We start from the raw sequence: 14,653 nt of genomic DNA, 5'->3' as shown, positions 1-14,653 counted from the left end.
TTTGTACAAACAACATACAATGGTGTTTTGTGGAGCAACTAGCTAGTACGGCGATGTCGATGTGGTGATTTGTCGACCGAGTGTATTCCAAGTGATGTAATGTGGATGCCATGGGGTAGGTGGTTGAATTGGCCATGGAATGAACTCACTCCATTTATGCATGTAGTGTATGAGCACCTGCTCTTGAAAATTTGGGTAAAGGCAGAATTGCAACTTATACATTGCAGTCTCAAATTCTATCTTCTGCTCAATCAGGTCAGTTGGAATTGGCCTACCCATTCTGAATGGAAAAAGAAAAAGCATGAAAAAAGCTCAACCACCTGCTATATACTTTAGAAGTCTCATGCTTTGGTGATTTCCTAAGAGGTCTCACAATATTAGGTTGTTTGGGTGCTCTGTTTGATTTAATGTTAAGCTTTGAAAATTTTGATTTAACATTTGTGGCATCTTATGTTATTTCATGAGGACATAATGTTGCAATAACTTGGTCGTGAGTACTGTCAATGATGCTCTTAGCAATATCGGCAAGGTTAATAGGACATTACAAAATCATAACTGGTCGTAGCAACAATTAGCACATCTGCAAGTTGTAGGCAAAGGTATGAAAACTAAAGGGATGATGGATCGAGGGACTACTAGATGCAGTTGAGGTATCTCCGATCAGGCCCTCTAGTTATTTAACTGCTCATATAGCCTGAACGTCTTGATCTCGACAACCTCCTTTCCCAGCTAGCCTGTCGGCCAGCTTAGTACTGCGCTGGGCGAGATGATCATGTGGCTGCTGCTAATTAGCGTGCATCATTGTCAATGTCGCTAGCAGCGAGTAGCACCTGTATCAGATACATCAGATAAGCTTGCCATTATCATCAGATACATCTCTGCACTATCAGCTCCACTAAGTAATTTGATCACTACTAATCAAGGCCCAGCTATAATGACCCGCCGGAATCGGAAGGTGAATAAGCACGGCTCTGACAAGCGACCGTCCAATACTGCTCCGACCGCTGCCAATATACCACCAGTTGCAGTCAACAACCGTAGTTCGCGTGTCCACGACCAAATCAAAGCCAAGACTGTTGGTCGGATAGCTGCAGCAGCAGCTCCTGCACGTGGAGTATTCCAATATTGGGTGGTCAAGCATGACCCGCGCTCATCTCTGCAAAACAGTACTACAACATCACAACAAGCAGCAGCCGCGCATGCATGGCAAAGGCATGCAAAGCCAAACAACAAGGGAGGCATCGGTATCAACACGTCGTCGAAGGAGCATATTGTGAAGCACAACAATGAAAAAGGCAGCATTTATAATACCACAAAGGCAGTGCGTCTACCGAATGCTTAACATACTACTTCGATGTAAGCTGGCGAACGCCATCCTCTCCTGCTACATATCGTGCGTAAAGTAGCAGTAGCAAGAGCATCTGCTGGGCCTCCGCCAGCTAAAGAAGCTGGTATTCATCGCGACGATCTTATTGCTGCACCTAAACCTAAATCCGAGAGAGAGATCATGATGGGTTATAGTGCTCAGCAACAGTACGAGCTGGCGGCCATGCAGATCAGGACTCCCTTGGTTGTAACCAAAGAAGCGCAGGAATGGCCGCCCTTGGAGACAGCATGCAGCAGTATTGACAGTACGAGGTTGTCCATGGTCACCATATCCAATCTGGATCTCTTGGCGAGGGAGGCTAAGGGCAAGTATTCAAAGTCAGAAGGAATCATCAAAGTAACAATAGGGGGCGGCGAGTTAGAGCGACGACCTTGCGGGGCAGAGCATATCATGGCCTGCAAGATCTTGGTCAAAGAGCTTTCTCCTTATGAAACGCATCGCAAGCACCAGCTTCGGCTGGTTGGGGTAGAGATGCGCATCATGCGGTGCCTATCCACTCACGTGATCGCAGTAGTAATGCCGATAGTGAGGCTGCGTAGGGTGCATCTGACAGATGGCGATGAGAGCTGGCCCTGCGTAGCGATGGATTTGTGCGAAGGTGAAACGCCACTTGACATGATGAATGGGAGGAGGAGGCAAGGGGGCGCTGGTGGTGAAGGCCATGGTCATCGCTCTAAGGTTATGCCACGAGGAGAACGGAGTGTTGCATTTGGATGTGAAGCCAAATAACATTCTGTTGCTGCAGAGGAGAGGGAGGCTGGAGACGGCTAAGCTGGCGGACTTCGGCCTAGCGAGAGAGCTGCCTGCGCTTCAGGGAACCTGCAAACTGCTTGTGGAGAAGATCGAATTGCTGCTGAGAGCAAAAGATGCTACTAGCTTCATAGCCTTCTCTCTCTCTCTCTCTCAAACACTGGCCAGAGACAAACCTGCTTGTGGAGAAGATCGAATTGTTGCTGAGAGAATGCTGTTTTAATTTTATTAACTCGATAGTTAGTAGCTTTGGACGGCGTAGTTTTTTTTTAGAGATTTTTAGCCACGTGGGTTAATGAGAGAGTAGCATTGAGATTTTGGCTGCTACGCTAACGAAGTAAGAGGAGAGGGAGGCTGGAGACGGCTAAATTGGCGGACTTCGGCCTGGCGAGAGAGCTACCTGCGCTTCAGGGAACCTGCAAACTGCTTGTGGAGAAGATCGAATTGCTGCTGAGAGCAAAAGATGCTACTAGCTTCATAGCCTTCTTTGTCTCTCTCTCTCAAACAGTGGCCAGAGACAAACCTGCTTGTGGAGAAGATCGAATTGCTGCTGAGAGAATGCTTTTTTTATTTTATTAACTCGACAGTTGGTAGCTTTGGACGGCGTAGTTTTTTTTATAGAGATTTTCAGTTAATGAGAGAGCAGCATTGAGATACGCTAACGGAGTAATAAAATTTCCGCGTAAATTTTGAACATTTCTATTGACGCGTCTCTCTCCACACACACACACACACAAAAGCACTGGGCGAAGCTGAAGGAGACAGTCGATCGATCGCAAGCGCAGAGTAAGCTATGATGCTGGGAAGGCCTGATTGGAGCCTCGTATGGGCTCGCAGAGTATGGGCGACTTAGGTCAGACTACGAAGCAGCATGTGCCAGCAGAAGACGGAAGACAACAGGCAAAGCGAGAAGAAGAAGAAGAAGAAGAAGAGAAGGAGGAGCAGAAAGGGGAAACAGAACTAGTGAGAGAAGAAAAAGAAAGAGTGTCCTTGATAACCATCTCGGAAGACCCACCCAATATCTCGATCATTCCATTGGAAGAGTTTCAAAAAGTCCTTGGCAGCCTCTGCAGTGCTGCTGCTGTGACCTCTCAGCTGCGCATCCACAGAGATGCACTTGTGGGGAAGCTTGAATCCCTTCTGAAGGTGACGCCCTCGTGTTAAGTCTTAGGATGCATGCACTTGATTTCTTCAATGCTAGGTAATGTTTTTTTATCTCTCTCACCTGCATGCTCGAAAGACTATAGACACTTGCACGTCTGTAGTGATTTGTTTGTACAGATCGTTAAGTTTGTGCATAGATATTTGATTGGCTGTATTGTCTCCATTATGTCTGATCAGACATACAAAATGCAATGCAATTTTATGCTTATGACCAACCTTTAATTCCTCGTGAAAATTGGGTATCCATTTTTAGCCCATGAAATGCCTATACCTAACTAATGAGCGAGATGAAAAACTCAACACAATAAGTTGAGTGGCCAACACCCAAGCTGTAATAAATAGTTGGAAAAAGTGAATCTTCAAAAGACAAATTACATGGATTGTTGGTGATGTTTGAAAACACAAGCATTCGTCATTTTCTTATTATGACTAAATCAAGAAGCAAATGTTAAGAAGGTTGCTATTGCTTTAGAAACCTTCATGCTTCAAGTTTTTTCAACTCGATGGTAAAGAAAATTTTATTAAATTGCTTTTCTTCCTTCATGCTACAATTGACGTGATACAAAGCTTACAGCTTGACTACGCAGTGTGTGTGTGAGAGTATAGCCTAAAACTCTTATTTTTCATCCGATAATGTCGAAAGGCACAAGAGTGTTGAAGATGAATTTATTTCCATAGTGTTCAGAAGGTTGGCTATAGACAGGATAGAGGGCCTTGGTTGGCAAGCTATTTTTTTGTCTTTAGAAATTCAAGATGATTATAAGGTTAAGCCTTTTGCCTCCTAGTTCAGATCTGGAGGAGCTTGGATACATAGTGGTATTTTACCCATGTTTAGTCATCTTCAGACAGTATTCTTTTCTAGTTTTTATCTAACTTTAGGATTTAAGGATTTGTTCCTTTAGAAGTTGTTGTGTGGAGTCTGATTTCTAGGGTAAAGTCTTTGAGATGTCTTATCCTTGTTAGTTTTTTTGAGTACTTGTTTCAAGTTTTAGTCAAGTAAGCTGCTTCAATTTATTTGGCTTATGCCTTTTCTAAAGACATTTTTAAGTGAATAATGGTTTGTTTTATCTAGTTTTGTTTAGTAGCAAATAAAGTGAAATTTTTTTCTCGTGTTCCTTGATTTGTAGTTTTGTGAGTGTTTTATTCCCCTCTTATAATTCGTGAGTTCAAACTATCTTGAACTTATTAAGGTATATAGTTTTAACCTGTCAGGTGCAGCGGATTGAATGTTGAGCTTTGCTCAAGATGAGTGCTCCGAACTGTGCTCAAGGTTCCTTTTACTTACGGAAGGGACAGCCTTCCGTTCCTTTAGTGAGAGAGTGCAAGTGATCACAAACAAAGTGAATAGACACTATGAATGAAGGTGCTGAGACTGAGAGATAGAGAGAGAAGAGAATACGACACTAGAATGTTGTCAAACCCTCCTCCGAAGGCCCCACTGTCTATGGTGAGAGCGGTCTACCTATGATTGCACAAATCTCTACAATGCTTGGACTTACCGACGATGTCGACGACGACGAGACGGGCTGAAATCTGCAAATCTTTATCTGTTGAATTTTGACTCTATGTCGGTGACGATGTCGATGGCGACGATGCGACGACGACGCACTGAAAACGCAGATGCTGAAATGTGCGTTTTTTGGGTTGAATCTGCAAACTGCGCGGGATCTTACCGTGCGACGAGGATCTGCTGTAGGAAGATGAGATCTGCAAGGTTCCGGGGTTCTACTGCGGGTATTGATTGCTGAAAACTGAAAATGCTGAGTCTAGGGCTGATTCCGTCGCGAAGATTTGCAAAAACGCTGGTTGATTTGCACACCAAAAACACTAGGGGTTGAAATTTGTCTTTGCTGTGGAAAATCTGCTAACGTTGGGGCTGATCTGCTGTGTTTCTGTCGCCAGGCTGCTGCAATGCAGAAACGTTGGGCTGATCTTGGTCCTCAATGCAAAACGCTAGTGTCTCTTGCTGTTGATGCAAAAACGCTAGGCCTGTTGGGGTCATGCTGAGAAGGTGCTTGTTGAACCGAAGCTCCTGCTGCCTCTTTTGCCAGAAAGTGCTAGCGCTAGGTTTCTTTATATACAAATTTATGAAATTTGCCCTACCTAGTTTCCAACAAAAGTCACTTAAAAATAATAAGTGAAAAATATCAAAAATAGGAAAAATAGGTCTATGCACTGTAAAAATGCTCCTGATGGGTTGTGATGGAAACCTGATGATCATGCTGTGTGCAACCAGAGGATATGCATCTATTCTAAGTGTCTGGACATGCACGGTCTACGAATAGACTCACAAAAGTGCCAGATCACTTCCTATTCTAGACTGACTTGACTGAACTGAACCTTGGTCATGCTGTAGCTTGTCCACGGACACATAGGGTTGGATGTGTCATGTGACATTCCCTCCTTTTCAAAGTGAGGTACTGGTACCGAACTGTATGCGTCGAGGGAGATCGCCAATTGCATCCGGAATCTTGGAAAGGACTCTTCGTCGGTCCACTCTGATGCGTGGGTCATGCGATACTTGAACTTCATAAAGGTGTGCAACGCTTGCTTCTTTGGGCCGCACCGAAAGCGTCACAAAGTCTTCTGTGGCACCTTCAATGCTTGAACTTCGTCCATAGTCATGCGTCTACCTTCTTCAAGAATCTCCGAGGCTGAAAATTCTTGAAACCGCTTCCAACACAAAAACATGAACATATCTATTCCATGTAAAGTGACTGGAAAAATTATAGTTTTCCTAAAAAACTCTGCCAGCAATGCAGATGAACAAATTGACGGAGTGCCAAACCATTTATTAAACACACGCAAACAATGGGGTCGAATCTTGACTGTCTGATCTAAATCAATCAACTGTGGCAAAACACAATGGAAATGCCGATGCTTGATGCTCAATCTTTTCTGATACTGTGTCGTGCCAAGGAAGAGACATGGAATGTGAATTCCTTGAGTGTAAACATTTTAGCTTTTCATGAATAATCCGCATACATCCGTGCTCATTCATGAGCGAAACGTGCTCAACGTACAATATGAAACAACGTAAAATACAGGAAACGATCACAAATGAAATACTCGAACAATGCGTGCTGACTAATCATTCGATCACATAATACTTCTTGTGAGGGTTCTTGGGACCTAGGCTCGAGAGCCAAGATCGGTTCTTCGGGATCTACCAAATCTGCATATGGGGGTGTTGTGGACCTCGACTCGAAAGCCAAGATCGGTTCTTCGTGATTGATTGAATCTGCAATGAGGTTAGCTTTACTAGAAAAAGCATCAACTATCCCATCATTCTTGTGAACAATCACACCTTTTCCTTGCAAATCATCATGCTCGTGAGAAATCACATTGTGATCACGCAAATCATCATGCTTATCATTATCATGTAATTCATCATGCTTGTGAGAAATCACATCTTGATCAGACAAATCATCATGCTTATCATTATCATTCAAATCATCATGCGTATCATCGTCATTCAAATCATTATGCTTATCATCATGCAAATCCTGTCTGTTGTGCTTTGGAAAAGAAGAGATTGAGAGAGTCTCTTTTTCCCGATCCTTTGCAATTTGTGTCTGCACACTATAAAAGACTCGGAACAACTCTTGCATCTGTTGGGCTCTCTGTTCGGCCGCCAAGTGTGCTTGCTCACGCTCACGCTCAAAGTCGGCCTTTCTTTCTGCATGTCTTGGTTCATGTTCTAACTTCATGTCCATCATCATCATGTTGAAAGCCTTCATAGGAGTTAGTGCAATCGAAGGGAGAGGGTCAGAAAAACCTCCTGGTGGGGAAAACTCTTCTTCGCTACTCCCATGCTCACCACCTTCATGCGAAGTATCCATTCCGCTTCGGGTGATGACCATCCATTGAAGTCTTGGCTTCTTAAGTTCACGAGGAACTTGGGTTCTTATGGGTCGTGGTTCTTGCGATTCTTGAGTTCTTGAGGTTCTTGAGGGTCTTGAGGTTCTTGAGATTCTCAAGGGTGTTGAGGTTCTTTTGCTTGCAATCTGTGTTAGAGAAGGATCTTCTCTTCACCCGAGTTCTGCTCTTTTCTTTGGCGCACCCCTTTGCGGCCTTGCGCTCACACCAAGGTTGCTTTTTCCCACCTCACGTTGATTGGCCGGCCGCTAAGTGCATGGTCGGCTCTCAATGAGTGAAAAGAGGCACAAGGGGAGGCTGGACATGCCCTTCTTTCTTGGGATTCCTGTCACTCTTCAAAAACACGATTAGGAATCGACACGCCCAAGAGGTCTCGGGTTATGTGCGACCGCAACAAGCAATTTTTTTTTTCTGTGGTTCTTTCCTTGAGTGATACAGAACATTGCCAAAGCTCTGATACCAATGTCAAGTGCAACGGATTGGATGTTGAGCTTTGCTCAAGATGAGTGCTCCGAATTGTGCTCAAGGTTCCTTTTACTTACGGAAGGGAGAGCTTTTCGTTCCTTTAGTGAGAGAGTGCAAGTGATCACAACCAAAGTGAATAGACACTGTGAATGAAGGTGTTGAGACTGAGAGATAGAATACGACACTAGAATGTTGTCAAACCCTCCTCTGAAGGCCCCACTCTCTATGGCGAGAGCGGTCTACTTATGATTGCACAAATCTCTACAATGCTTGGACTCGTCGACGATGTCGACGACGATGAGGAGGACGACGAGACGGGCTGAAATCTGCAAATCTTTATCTGCTGAATTTTGACTCTATGTCGGTGATGGTGTCCATGGTGATGATGCGACGACGACGTACTGAAAACGCAGATGCTGAAATTTGCGTTTTCCGGGCTGAATCTGCAAATTGCGTGGGATCTGATCGTGCGGCGAGGATCTGCTGCAGGAAGGTGAGATCTACGAGGTTCCGGGGTTCTACTGCGGGTACTTACTGCTGAAAACTGAAAATGCTGAGTCTAGGGCTGATTCCGTCGCGAAGATCTGCAAAAACTTTGAGGTTGATCTGCAAACCAAAAACGCTAGGGGCTGAAATTTGTCTTTGCTGTGGAAAATCTGCTATCGTTGTGGCTGATCTGTTGTGTTTCTGTTGCCAGGCTGCTGCAATGCAGAAACTCTGGGCTGATCTTGGTCTTGAATGCAAAACGCTAGTGTCTCTTGTTGTTGATGCAAAAACGCAAGGCCTGCAGGGTCCTGCTGAGAAGGTGCGTGTTGAACCGAAGCTCCCGCTAGCGCTAGGTTTCTTATATACAAACTTATGAAATTTGCCCTACCGAGTTTTCAACAAAAGTCACTTAAAAATAACAAGTGAAAAATGTCAAAAATAGGGAAAATAGGTCTATGCATTGTAAAAATGCTCCTGATGGTTTTTGATGGAAACCTGATGATCATGCTGTGTGCAACCAGAGGATATGCATCTATTCTAAGTGTTTGGACATGCACGGTCTGCGAACATACTCACAAAAGTGCCAGAACACTTCCTATTCTAGATTGACTTGATTGAACTGAACCCTGGTCATGCTGTAGCTTGTCCACGAACACATAGGGTTGGATGTGTCAAGTGACATAACCTCAATAGCTTTGGACACCCTTAGGCCTTGGTATATAGATCAATATTACATGCTTGCTTGGATTTTGATTTGTTGCCAACCCGCAACCAAGGGCTGAAAAATATGTAAGCAAAAAGTTAGAAGTTGGGGTTGAAAGAAATAGAAAGTGATCCTCTAGCATGCATTTGCATGTAGGTCTCAACTCTCGATCCTTGGTTTTGGGAGGGTCATCTAGTTTTCGAGCTTTATTGGGACTTGGTGAGTGGCAGTAGCCTCATGTTGATTCATCACGTGAGCGAGTGTTTTTTTCCTAGTACTCCACAAAGAGTAGCAGAGTCATGAAGACACACGAAGAGCGAGAGCAACCCACTCGCTTGCATGCTTGGTTGCATGCGGGTATGTCTCATCCATAAATCAGTTTTGGTCAAGTTTTTGCACTTTATATACTAGTTAACACATCCTTTACTTTATGTGAATGATTTCATATGAGGGACTCGAGCAACTCTATTTGGACAGAATTCATTGTGTCTCCACTATCCCCTGTTACTTCCAGAGTCTTCAAGCCATTGCTGGTGGTGTTGGTCTCCTCTTCTCATATGGTATGTGTAACAAACTGTTGACGTATTGACCTACTGAAGAACGAAGCTACTGGCCGAGGGGCCTAAACCCTAGAAGAAGCAGAAGCAACAGAAGCAGCAACAAAAGATTTTCGAAAATTGCGTAGCTGTTGATGACGTGGTAGATTTTTGAAAAATACGTTGGCTGCTATGTGGCAAACTGTACGAATATGCGCGTTTTGCGCTGGCTGATGACGTGGCAGCTGTATGGATTTCCGTGATTTACGTTGGCAGCTTTTTGGCTTTGCTTTTAGACCATATGCTTTTGAGTTTGAAGGCTTTTCACTGTAAACTACTTTTGGGGCCTAGGGCCTTTAAATATGAGGTTAGGGCTCATTCTCTGGCATGCTTTTTGGAGAAGGTGTAGAGTCTGGAGTACCGGCTTGTACTATGTTGATGCAATATAAAGAAATACCGAAAGGAGTGCCAAGGTTTGGGGCCAATACTCTCTGGGGTGGAATTTCGCCACTCCGTGTCGTGTCGTCTCTCTCTCTCTCTCTCTCGATTCAATTGTTATTGAAGTGCTAAAAGTGAATTCAGTCTGTTCTTTTCTATTGGTACGTGGTGCCCCTCTTGTGACAGTGGTATTAGAGCATCAGGCGTGTGCTTTTCTGAAAGCATACTGGTTCTACAAAAGAGTAGACAGAGCTATTGGAATTTTTTTCGAGGTATCTTCGCCTTTCAACCCGGACTTATTAGCCACACCCACCCTTACTTCATCGCGCATATGGCACTCTCCCGTCTTCACCGCTCATGTCTTACAGGGCATAAGCCATTAAGATCACTTGCAAGAGAAGGATCCGAAATTTGTTTCAAGCTATTGTTTTTCTCAGAGATAGTACTATGCAGATGTTGATAGATACCAAGCAGCATAATCCAAGTACTTGGCAAGCTTTCAAGAAATTTTTTTTGCCCGAAGTTATATGGTTTCTGACATCTTCCTTCGGAGTGCAACTTCTGGCAGAGTAGGGTATCCTGAAATGCTTGCCATGGAAACCCTATCAGATATAACTTGAAATTTCTCGACATCTCTCAGTAGATGTCTCTTCACGAGCAGATGACCTTGGAGATTCGGTGTGATTGCTATCTTTTGGGACCACCATCGCCGCCAAAGAAAACACTCTCTGTCCAAGAGCTAATGGACCATGCTGTGCTCGGCTACGACCTCATGGAAGGAACCTAACCCTAATTTTTGGTGCAGGTTTCAAGATGGAAAGTCAGTCGACTTTTCGAGCTCGTCTGTGTTGAGATTGCTTTTTAAGTTTGAATTTTGTCTGAGAATCTGTTTGAGAACTTGTTTGGTGATCCTGTTTTGAATTTGTTTGAAATGGATGCTATCTGTTTGAAACCTGTCTTGGTGTCGATTTGAATTGTTTGACTCTGGTTTTAATACTGGTTGCAATGATTGGTGATTTTACTCCCAGGTGGAGTAGCGAGAAATAATGTTTGAGAATGCGTGTTCATACTCATGGCCCGGACCCTTGTGGTTATTTGCGGGGGGAGTATTGAATATTGAAAAGTGTTGTTTTTGCTCATGGCCCGGACCCTTGTGGTTATTTACGGGGGAGTATTGTTGTTGTAACTCCCGGCCCGGACCTGGATGGTTATGTGAGGAGTATTAAGAAGTCTGAGCAGTGGTTACTCTCATCCAAACGACACAGGCTGCGGTCTGGGGGGCGTTTGGTTGTAAAATGCCTCTATATCTCCCGGCCCGGACCTTTTTAGGTTATGTGGGAGGAGTGATGAGGGAGTCGTTGAATATCTCCCTGCCCGGACCTTGTTAGGTTATGTGGGAGGAGTGTTCATCGGCGGCTTTATATTTCTCTGTCTTTTTTTTTTTATTTATAGAGAGTAGAACTTTGAAATTACAACACACACACCTAACCCCCGTAGGTGGAGACAATCCGACTCTTAAGGTGAGTCATCCTAGCCGGGTTAGGGTGGCCAATCCATCATTTGGACTAGGGGAACAACCCCTAAGGGCTACATGTCATACGAGCTGTCAAGGGGGTTTGAACCCAAGACCTTTGACACAAGGGGCTCTTGTTGTACCAATTGAGCTAGCTCTCGTTGACATGCATATATGAGCATTTTGTGTTGCATTGTGATGTGCCAATTACTGAATATTCCTAATTGGATGAGATTGCTTGGGTATGTAATTTTGGTGCATCAAGACACTCGTGGAAGATCAGTACGGTCTGGGTGTGATGGCTTATTTTACTACGCCGGAATATCAAGAGTTCCGATCTGGACGAAAGGAGAAGCTAATTGCTTAACAAAAAGAGCAAACTGAATGTCCCTCGGAATGACCTTAGAAATTTTTGAGCTAACTTGAGTTGTTTTGCAGATATACTGTAATCGCGGACGATTACTCTCTTTCAAGAAGGGGAGATGCAACAAACTGTTGACGTGTCGACTATTGAAGAACGGAGCTACCGGTCGAGGGGCCTAAACCCTAGAAGAAGAGAAGCAACAGAAGAAGCAGCAACAGATGTTTGAAAATTGCGTAGCTGCTGATGACGTGACAGATTTTCAAAAAATACGCCGACTGCTGATGTGGCAAGATGTACAGATTTCCGCGTTTTGCGTTGGCTGATGATGTGGCAACTGTACGGATTTCCGTGATTTACGATGGTAGCTTTTTGGCTTTGCTTTGTAAATTGCTTTTGGGGCCTAGGGCCTTTAAATATGAGGTTAGGGCTCATTCTCTGGCATGCTTCTTGGAGAAGGTGTAGAGTCTGGAGTACCGGCTTGTACTGTGTTGATGCAATATAAAGAAATACCGAAAGGGGCACTCGCCAGATTTCCCATCTAGTCCCAGATCAGCCTAGCGTTTTTAGAATTCAGCAGATCAGCCAGCGTTTTTACATTTCAGCATTAGTGTGACTCAGCGGTTGCAGATCCAAGCCGCAATGCCGCCACAATAGCAGATCCCCAACAGAGCATCTAGCGTTTTCAGTTTTCAGCATTGACGTCGTCGTAATTGACACCATCGTCGTCGTCGACATCGTCATCGTCATCGTAGATCCCTATCTTGACGACGACGCCTTCGTCATCGTCATCGTAGATCCCGGACTTGACGACAACATCGTCGTCATCGTCACAGTCGTCGTCGACATAGTCGTCATCAAGTACCACAGCATCAGTGCATCAGTACCCTTAGCATTAGCATCTCAGTATCTAGTCATTGTAGTAGCATTTGTGCAAGAATAAAGAAAAGTACTTGCTTTGGCAACAAAGCAAGGGGGCCCTTGAGGGTTGGGACTCGACATCGTTGTGTCGTCTCTTGTCTCTCTCTTTCTTTCAGTTCAGTTCATTTCTCTCAAGTGAAGTAATGTGTCCCTTGTGTTTGCGTACGGAATATTAGATCCGAGCAAATCCTTATTCTCTTTTATTGCACTTGACGCTGGGTGACTCCGGATGTAGTCACAGGATGCTTGATCCCGCGCATCTTGCGGGTAAACTCTCCAAGAGAGTCCAAAGCACTGAAGTCCTACTCCAGTTTGTAGATCCAAGCAACGAACCCGTCCAAGAAGAGATCCAAGATCCTCTCCCTAAGTCCATGTAGATGCTCCCGTGTAAGCAAGTACTCTGATGTGTCGAGGTCAAGTGGTGTCTGTCCACCCAAGATGGTGGTGTCTTCTCTGGGAATTTCGTGATCCCATATGCCATGAGCATGGCCATATCTCGTGTGAACTCTTGTGATGAGTGCATAGGTGTACCCATAGCACAAGTCACCACCCCTCTAGAGTGTGCAACCACCGAATGATGGCTGGAATGAATGGATCTCCCAAGGATCAAGGAATAGGATTTCACGTCGCCGTAGAAGGTATTGTCTCCAAAGCTGTAGCAGTCCACAATAACTACTCAGACAACCACCGGATGGTGTCTTGACAAACAATGGAGTGATCGACCACGCAATAGGCAAAAATTAATCGTGCTGTCCGCCCAAAAAACGCTTTGCAAAGGGTGCTGAAAACGCTACTGTAACAGAGATTTCAACGTGCCTGTACGCCACCGATCGTTACGGGAGGGTGGCAGAGGTTTAGAGGAGGGGGTTCTCATGTAAGGTGCAGCGGAATGAATGTTTGAACGTTGGTCAAGCTGAGTGCTCCATTATGTGCTCAAGGTTCCTTTTTGTTCTTATGGAAGGGAGAGCCTTCCGTCTTTAACGAAAGAGTGCAATGATCACAAACAAAGTGAATGGACACTGTGCGTGCAAGTGTATGAGACCGAGAGATAGAAGAGAAGAGAAATACGACACTAGAGACGTTGTAAAACCCTCCTCCGAAGGCCCCACTCTCGTCGGCGAGAGTGGTCTACTATTGATTGCTCAAACTGTTACAAAGTGGATGCATGTGATTGATGCAAGTCTAGGCTATTTCGGTGTCGTCGATGGGGGTGACAAGGCCGACGCTAGGGACTGAAATCTGCTACTCCTTATGTGCTGTCCAACGCTAATGGGCTGAAATCTGCTACGGCTGAAAACTGAAGGTCTTTTAGGGCTAAAACTGCAGGTCTTCGTTGCTGAAATTGCAGGTCTTCATTGCTGAAAATCGCCAAGGCTGAAATTTGTGGCGCTTCTTGCTGGGATGAAAAACGCAAGGTACTGAAGTAGGTGGCGATGGGTTGCTGATGCAAAAACGCTAGAGCAGGGACCGTATGGCGATGAGGCTTGATGGAAATGCTAGGGCTGATGTGAAGGAAAAACGCTAGTATGGGAGATCTCTGCTTGGAGGGAAAAACGCCACCAAGGGTTCTTGCTTAAGAAGTTGCCTGTTGAGCGGTGGAGCTCGTGCTGCCTCTTCTGCCAATTAGTGCTAGTTTAGGTTTGCTTATATACAAACTTACTCAATTTGCCCTATCTACTTTCCAACAAAAGTCACTTAAAAATAATAAGTGAAAAATGTCAAAAATAGGTAAAATAGGCTAAATGCACTGGAAAATTACCCTGAAGGATTTTGATGGATTTTGATGGGAATGCTTATGATCATGCTGTGTGGAGCCAGAGGATATGCATCTACACTAAGTGACTGGGCATGCACGGTCTACGAATAGACTCACAAAAGTGCTAGATCACTTCTAAATCTAGACTGACTGGACTGACTGAACCCTGATCGTGCTGTAGCTTGTCCACGGACACATAGGGTTGGATGTGTCACGTGACATCCCCTCCTTTTCAAAGTGAGGTACTGGTACCGAACTGTATGGCGTCGAGGGAGATCGCCAATAGCATCCGGA

General features: G+C 44.7%; 1 protein-coding gene across 1 annotated transcript in view; it reads left to right on the top strand.

Moving 5' to 3' along the window:
• The first annotated feature begins 2,836 nt into the window (after nt 1–2,836).
• Nucleotides 2,837–14,653, top strand: part of LOC147439750 (UV radiation resistance-associated protein) — a 34,640-nt gene continuing 22,823 nt past the window's right edge. Inside the window, exon 1 of the mRNA XM_086485537.1 lies at nt 2,837–3,283. Coding sequence (XP_086341663.1) covers nt 2,963–3,283 — 321 coding nt within the window. The 5' untranslated portion in view covers nt 2,837–2,962. The remainder of the gene's footprint in view (nt 3,284–14,653) is intronic.

The sequence above is a fragment of the Adiantum capillus-veneris genome, chromosome 16 (genome assembly GCF_014529385.1).
Source record: "Adiantum capillus-veneris isolate H3 chromosome 16, ASM1452938v2, whole genome shotgun sequence".
NCBI lineage: Eukaryota > Viridiplantae > Streptophyta > Polypodiopsida > Polypodiales > Pteridaceae > Adiantum > Adiantum capillus-veneris.
The sequence above is the reverse complement of the archived record's forward strand: the minus strand, read 5'-3'. Positions and strand labels throughout refer to the sequence as shown.